Here is an 8,304-nt window from a genome sequence, read left to right as displayed (position 1 = left end):
TGGATGGAGGAGAGAAGCCGAGCTGTGCGATCTATAGGGGGGGTACAGGATGGATGGAGGAGAGAAGCCGAGCTGTGCGATCGATCTATAGGGGGTACAGGATGGAGGAGAGAAGCCGAGCTGTGCGATCTATAGGGGGGGTACAGGATGGATGGAGGAGAGAAGCCGAGCTGTGCGATCGATCTATAGGGGGTACAGGATAAGATATAGGAGAGAAGCTGAGCTGTGCGATCGATCTATAGGGGGGGTACAGGATGGATGGAGGAGAGAAGCCGAGCTGTGCGATCGATCTATAGGGGGTACAGGATAAGATATAGGAGAGAAGCCGAGCTGTGCGATCGATCTATAGGGGGGGTACAGGATGGAGGAGAGGAGAGAAGCCGAGCTGTGCGATCTATAGGGGGTACAGGATGGAGGAGAGGAGAGAAGCCGAGCTGTGCGATCTATAGGGGGGTACAGGATGGAGGAGAGGAGAGAAGCCGAGCTGTGCGATCGATCTATAGGGGGGGTACAGGATGGAGGAGAGGAGAGAAGCCGAGCTGTGCGATCGATCTATAGGGGGGGTACAGGATGGAGGAGAGGAGAGAAGCCGAGCTGTGTGATCTATAGGGGGGTACAGGATGGAGGAGAGGAGAGAAGCCGAGCTGTGCGATCTATAGGGGGTACAGGATGGAGGAGAGAAGCCGAGCTGTGCGATCTATAGGGGGGTACATGCAGTGGTGAACCTGCCCCTTTCGCCGCCCGAAGCAAACGACAGAAAGCCACGCCCCCCCTGGGGAGGAGGGGGCGGGGCTTAGCGCCATTCGCAGGCACAGAGAAGACCTGCTCTCTGCCTGAACGTGAGGGGAGGCTGCTAGAGCAGCGCTGCCCAGTGGCCTCCCCAATCCACCGCTCCGTGCTAAGCCAGTCCAGGACAGCTTGTCCTGGACTGGCTTAGGTAAGAAAAAATGGGGGCCCTGGCATAGCGCCGCCTGAAGCGGTCGTTTCAGGTCGCCTCATGGGAGGTGCGGTGCTGGGTATAGGATAGAGGAGAGAAGCTGAGCTGTGTGATATATAGGGGTATAGGATAGAGGAGAGAAGCCGAGCTGTGTGATATATAGGGGTATATGATAGAGGAGAGAAGCCGAGCTGTGTGATATATAGGGGTATAGGATAGAGGAGAGAAGCCGAGCTGTGTATATATATCCTATATGATGGAGCTCAGCTTCTCTCCCTGGGTCACCTCTTGTCCTCACATAGGGCAGTAGAAGTTTCTGACCAGTTCTAGACCTTCCATCTTCTTCTGCAGATATCTTTCTTGTACTTTCAGGACATTCCTACCATATGCCTTTTGGATATAATCTCTCACCTGCCGCCCACATACTACAAGCTGGAATGTTGTCCTCACCAGTTTCCCGCTCTGTCACCATTGGGCTGCCTCCTCTCCGGCATCTCCGACCGACTCTCTGGAATTCCTTTCTAGTTATGTCTTGTTCCTTCAGCAGAACATCTGCGTCTCATCAGGACTGCCAACAAGCGAGACTGCTGCAAGTCCGCTCCAGGGTAGGCGAACCGAAAACAATGTGACTGACAACCAGTTCTACAATGTGAATGGAGTGTATTGTCCCTAGGAGTTGGGGTAATGTTATCCCATGTGCCCCTATGGCCCCGACCTCGCCCCCCCGAGGAGTTGGGGTAATGTTACCCTATTTGCCTCTGTGGTCTCAACCTCGCCCCCTAGGAGTTGGGGTAATGTTACCCCATGTGCCCCTATGGCCCCAACATGGCTCCTGGCCTCAGCATAGTCTGTTTAAGCCCATTGTCAAGCTGGTCACCGAAACCAGGAAATGAAAGAAAGGAGACCGGTGAGCAGGTGAAACCCTTCTATGGGAAATCCCCCTAACACAAGTAGGTTTGGAGTTCCCCCTTATCTTATGCACCTGGTCACTGGAGTGTTACAGCACCACAATGCAGGGTCATAATAAGGGCCTATGGGCAATCTACAAGGCGTCTCCTTACTGTGTGAGGCATCAGAGTCTCCCTTAGACTTACTTGTAGGATAACGTCTGTAATACGGTCACGTCCCAGAGGCTCCTCTGTAATACAAAGGCTGATTGTTCCTCTGTAATACGGTCGCGTCCCAGCGGCTCCTCTGTAATACGGTCACTGATTGTTCCTCTGTAATACAGTCCTGTACCGGAGGCTCCTCTGTAATACGGTCACTGATTGTTCCTCTGTAATACGGTCGCGTCCCAGCGGCTCCTCTAATACAAAGGCTGATTGTTCCTCTGTAATACGGTCGTTGATTGTTCCTCTGTAATACGGTCGCGTACCGGAGGCTCCTCTGTAATACGGTGGCTGATTGTTCCTCTCTAATATGGTCACGTCCTGGAGGCTCCTCTGTAATAAGGTGGCTGATTGTTCCTCTGTAATACGGTCGTTGATTGTTCTTCTGTAATACGGTGGTGTCCCAGAGGCTCCTCTGTAATACGAAGGCTGATTGTTCCTCTGTAATACGGTGGCTGATTGTTCTTCTGTAATACGGTCGTGTCCCGGAGGCTCCTCTGTAATACGGTCGCTGATTGTTCCTCTGTAATACGGTGGTGTCCCAGAGGCTCCTCTGTAATACGAAGGCTGATTGTTCCTCTGTAATACGGTGGCTGATTGTTCTTCTGTAATACGGTGGTGTCCCAGAGGCTCCTCTGTAATACGAAGGCTGATTGTTCCTCTGTAATACGGTGGCTGATTGTTCTTCTGTAATACGGTCGTGTCCCGGAGGCTCCTCTGTAATACGGTGGCTGATTGTTCTTCTGTAATACGGTGGCGTCCCAGAGGCTCCTCTGTAATACGGTGGCTGATTGTTCCTCTGTTATATGGTGGCTGATTGTTCCTCTGTTATATGGTGGCTGATTGTTCCTCTGTAATACGGTGGATGATTGTTCCTCTGTAATACGGTGGCTGATTGTTCCTCTGTAATACGGTGGCTGATTGTTCCTCTGTAATACGGTGGCTGATTGTTCCTCTGTAATACGGTCGCATACTGGAGGTTCCTCTGTAATACGGTGGCTGATTGTTCCTCTGTAATACGGTCGCATACTGGAGGTTCCTCTGTAATACGGTGGCTGATTGTTCCTCTGTAATACGGTGGCTGATTGTTCCTCTGTAATACGGTGGCTGATTGTTCCTCTGTAATACGGTCGCATACTGGAGGTTCCTCTGTAATACGGTGGCTGATTGTTCCTCTGTAATACGGTGGCTGATTGTTCCTCTGTAATACGGTGGCTGATTGTTCCTCTGTAATACGGTCGCATACTGGAGGTTCCTCTGTAATACGGTGGCTGATTGTTCCTCTGTAATACGGTGGCTGATTGTTCCTCTGTAATACGGTGGCTGATTGTTCCTCTGTAATACGGTCGCATACTGGAGGTTCCTCTGTAATACGGTGGCTGATTGTTCCTCTGTAATACGGTCGTTGATTGTTCCTCTGTAATACGGTGGCCGATTGTTCCTCTGTAATACGGTCGCATACTGGAGGTTCCTCTGTAATACGGTGGCTGATTGTTCCTCTGTAATACGGTGGCCGATTGTTCCTCTGTAATACGGTCGCATACCGGAGGCTCCTTGTGCTCCTTCCCGATACCCCCTTTAGCCCCGGACATAAGCACACACCGGTTTTCGTTCCGTACAAATGAAGGGGCTGAGCCCGAGACTTGTAATTTAAGGATTTATTAATTCAAACATGCATGTAAAACACTAAATTGCATTAGCAAAAGATCAATGTAAAAACACTGTTCACAATTTTTTTTTTCATTTTTGCAACATTCTCCGATGCGCTTTGAATTTGTTCGAGTCGTAGAAAGGTTTTTGTCATTTCTAATGGTGTCTGGTTAGGGGTGCGCACCGTGTCAGTAATACTCGCCCCAAGACCTCACAGACCCTCGAGAGCGGAACTGATTCAAGGCAATGCTAAAAATACAACGGACAAAAGAAAAGGTGACGAAGGAGGAGGAGGATTAGTCATTACTGCGTCGCGCGGCCACTCGGAGGCGCCAACGGAGGAGGGGGAGGAGCTACGCGGGATCAGCAGTTTCACATGATTTGTACACCTAGTGTTATAAGGAAACCCATTACGCACCTTGAAGCAAAATTAACATGGAAGGAAAATATCAGCGTCAGGGAAAACCTTCAGAAACTACAAAAATGCAAATTACAATAATCAGATATTAGAATACAAGTTACCAGCAAGCCAACATGGAGAGCAGGAGAGCGAGGAGTCTGCGGGAATGACAGGACTGGAGTCGTGTAATACCATGTGCACTCCAGCTACGTACGTGCTCTGCCCAGCTAAAGCAAGATGGCGGATCCAGGGGAAGGGGCTCACCCTACAGTCACCGTTCCTACTGCGTCCATAACATCTCACCTAGTTTCAAAGCGTTAGTGTCACCTTTAAGAGAGACTTCAGCAGTTCTGACCCCTTCAAAACAGAGCGAGCTCTACACAGAGGCGAGAGGCCGGTGTACATATACCTGTGGCCATGGTGGTTGGATTGCCCAGGAGGAGGGCCCCACCCCTTACCAGGGCCCAGGAGGAGGCCCCACCCCTTACCAGGGCCCAGGAGGAGGCCCCACCCCTTACCAGAGCCCAGGAGGAGGCCCCACCCCTTACAAAGGCCCAGGAGGAGGCCCCACCCCTTACCAGAGCTCAGGAGGAGGCTCCACCCCTTACCAGAGCCCAGGAGGAGGCCCCACCCCTTACCAGAGCTCAGGAGGAGGCCCCACCCCTTACCAGAGCCCAGGAGGAGGCCCCACCCCTTACCAGAGCCCAGGAGGAGGCCCCACCCCTTACCAGGGCCCAGGAGGAGGCCCCACCCCTTACCAGGGCCCAGGAGGAGGCCCCTTTGCTTGCAGCACCGGGGATGGTCAGGGCCGCCTGTATAATGTACATATAGGGGTCACCTCCTGGGCACTTGGGGCAGTTTATCCTCCCGTCCTCTATATAGGGCCGTGGACAGGTTGGAGGGCTCCAGCTTGCTGACGGTCTCCCTATAAATACTGTTGCTTGTGTTTACTACTAAACCCTGATCCCCGTTCTCCGCGGCCGTCAGTCGGATTAGTCCCGTTTAACCAAACTTTATTTGTAACCCAAGCAGTAAAAAGATACAGAATAATAATAATAATATCGTCATTGTCTCTAACATTCCTAAATAACCATTTGGATTTACATCTGCAATACAGTGAATGGAGATTAATAAAATGTTTAATATCTGGAGCCGCCGCCGGTCGTAGGGGGGGAGGGGGGAATCAGCGGCGCCAGCCATAGAGGAGGAACAGCAGCGCCAGCCATAGAGGAGGGGGAGGAACAGTGGCGCCAGCTATAGAGGAGGGGGATTATCAGCGGCGCCGGCCATAGAGGAGGGGGAGGATCAGCGGCACCAGCCATAGAGGAGGGGGAGGATCAGCGGCGCCGGCCATAGAGGAGGGGAGGGGGAGGAATCAGCGGCGCCGGCCATAGAGGAGGGGGAGGGGGGATCAGCGGCGCCAGCCATAGAGGAGGGGGAGGATCAGCGGTGCCCTCCGTATAGTCAGATCTCAGTAAAAATGTCATGTCTATTATATATAGAGTTTAATGGCTCATGTCTGGAGCGGGGGCGGGGAGGGGGCGGAGATTTGGCAACAATTAATTAGTGGAAGCAAAAAAAAAAAAAAAAAAAAAAGAAGGAAAAAGATAAAAGTGATTTATGGGAAGGGACTTGGTAGAATCTGGATGAGATGGAAGTCACATGGGGGGGGGATATTCTGTAGATTCAAGATTATAGGCAGAGAATGAATTATTACAAAGGGGGAGGGGGGGTAAATTGGCATTTTGGGAGTCTAGGGCTGGGGGAGGGGAGGGGTGCAGGGATTACAAAAGCAGACACTTCCTCTTCCTCTTCTTCACTGGTGGGGGGCAGAGAACGGCTCGGATCGCCTCGTCAAACACTGTCTTCAGCCCCCGCTGTGTAAGTGCCGAGCACTCCAAGTATTTCACCGCACCTGAGGGGGGGGAAGAAACAAATCCGTCACGTCCTGAAAGAAATCCCGCAAAATAGGGAGACGCAAGGGCGAGAACCTATAGTTATGTCTTATATGGCGCCAACATATGCTGCAGCGCTGTACGGACACCCTCAGTCACTGTCCTATAGAGGGCGCACAATCTACATCCCCATCAGTGTTTCTATAGAGGCCCTGGAGGTCCCCCCCACCACCCTCCAAATCCCCAGAACATACAGAGAGATATCCGGTGCAGTCCCGCGGGGGTCAGAACTAAACCAAAGACAATCCTGGCACCCCCCCCCCCCAGGGCATGACACAAGTACCCAAAATAGAAAGCGTCAGAGCATTTTCCTACCAATCTCTTTAGCCATGGCGAGTCCCTGCGGGTAGGTGATGGGCGTCAGCTTCTTCTCTTTCAGCTTCTCAATTGTGTCTTTATCATCTCTCAGATCAAGTTTTGTGCCCACGAGGATGATGGGAGTGTTAGGACAATGGTGCCGGACTTCTGGGTACCACTATGGGCAGAGAGAGAAAGGAGCTGCGTCATAGAAAGCGCGGAGACCACCGGCTACACGAGAAAGCAGGTCAGCCCCCCCCCTCCGTATAACCCCCCCCATTCCTACGCCCCCGCTGGGCACTTACCTTGGCACGGACATTTTCGAAGGATGCCGGGCTCACCAGTGAGAAGCAGATGAGGAATACGTCCTACAAGAGACAGAAGGGTTAATGCGCGGCGCTATCTCATTGGGCTCCGCAAAGAGAAAAGAAAAAATTATTAAGAATCAGAAGCGAAACCCAAAGGAGAAGCAGAAGACGACGAGCTGATTCCTCCGCCATTACCCCGCTCAGCGAGATCAAAGGGACAGACAAAGCAATAACAGCGCCGGGCAAGCAAAGGCGGCGACACCAGCGGCAGCCATCACCGACACGACACCGCGCAGGCACTGACCGCTCACTGGCCGCAGGCTCAATCAACTCACCGACACATTGGAAGCTTTGGGGCTCGGGCTAAGCGCCTAACAAAAAATAGTCACATTCAAAAGCAGAATACAGCGCCGTCCGGAGAAACTCCTCCCACTTGTCAAACAGTCTAAGAAGCCCAAGATGGAGCGGACAGAGGGGGAGGAGGCGGGAAAGTGGGATTTATGTCCGAAACAAAGGCAGAAAAGAAAACAGACCCCCAAACACAGGAGAAACCAAATAGGAGAGGCCCCCCAAACACGGGAGAAACCAAACAGGAGAAGCCCCCTCCCCCCAACACTGATATAGAGGTATTATAAGAATAACTCCTCCCTCCCCCTAAACCCTGATATACCAGAGCATTGCAAGAACCCCCCCCCCAAAAAAAAAAAAAAAAAACAACAAACAAACAAACAAACAAAAAAAAAAACACACAAAGACCGGAGTAACAGTAACAGATTATAATTATAAGACCCCCCCCCCCCCATTCCTCAGTGTATAGCGGCTGTATGAAGACTTATTTACTGTGTTGCTCACATAAAGGGTTCCTCGACACCCCCCCCCCCCATAGCCCCAGAAGTAGGAGGAAACCCCCCCCCCCATGACATAAGGCAGCAATTGCTTTTCTTAGAAGGTTTCTTGGCTGGGGCCAGTCTTACGGATGACCGATCTTCAGAAAGCTCCACCCACTGTAAGGGGTCGCTGCCTGACTCCCTGCCACTCCCCCTCCATAGGCCCCGGTGCGGGAGGCCGCCTGGACAGCTGACTGGTGGGGTCTGACATGTGGCCCCCGCCCCAATCTGCTGCAGCCCCTCCATAGGCCCCAGTGCGGGAGGCCGCCTGGACAGCTGACTGGTGGGGTCTGACATGTGGCCCCCGCCCCAATCTGCCACTCCCCCTCCATAGGTCCCAGTGCTGGAGGCCGCCTGGACAGCTGACTGGTGGGGTCTGACATGTGGCCCCCTGCCCCAATCTGGTTTATCGAGTGGATCCGATAAACCCCTTTAACTATATTATGTCCTGCTGCAGGCGGAGGACAGCGAGAACCTCCAGCCACACCGAGGACAGGAGGGGGCGAAGGCTGAGACACGGAGGACTCCTTTATAAGATAAGGGAGGACGTTCTGGGGCATTTACTGTCAATCTATCACCGCTTCGTGCTCAGGGGGTACAAGGAGGGAAATGAATGGGGATTCAACACAATTACAGAGTGTCCAGGGGGCGGGGCCAGTTTTCACCAGTAATTAGGCATAAATGATACAGGAAGTCTACAAGCTGCATCAGTCTAATAAATCCACGGGTAGTATATACTTTCCCAGCTTCAGCCAAGGCGA

The 8,304-nt window shown here is 52.4% G+C and overlaps 1 protein-coding gene across 1 annotated transcript in view; it reads right to left on the bottom strand.

Annotated features, from left to right (window-relative positions):
* Positions 1-3,689: 3,689 nt before the first annotated feature.
* Positions 3,690-8,304, bottom strand: part of RAC1 (Rac family small GTPase 1) — a 17,025-nt gene continuing 12,410 nt past the window's right edge. Inside the window, exons 4-6 of the mRNA XM_075284965.1 lie at positions 6,654-6,716; positions 6,367-6,526; positions 3,690-6,011 (exon numbers count right to left, since the gene is read on the bottom strand). Of these exons, the coding sequence (XP_075141066.1) occupies positions 5,881-6,011; positions 6,367-6,526; positions 6,654-6,716 (354 nt within the window). The 3' untranslated portion in view covers positions 3,690-5,880. The remainder of the gene's footprint in view (positions 6,012-6,366; positions 6,527-6,653; positions 6,717-8,304) is intronic.

This window comes from Leptodactylus fuscus, chromosome 8, assembly GCF_031893055.1.
Source record: "Leptodactylus fuscus isolate aLepFus1 chromosome 8, aLepFus1.hap2, whole genome shotgun sequence".
NCBI lineage: Eukaryota > Metazoa > Chordata > Amphibia > Anura > Leptodactylidae > Leptodactylus > Leptodactylus fuscus.
The sequence above is the reverse complement of the archived record's forward strand: the minus strand, read 5'-3'. Positions and strand labels throughout refer to the sequence as shown.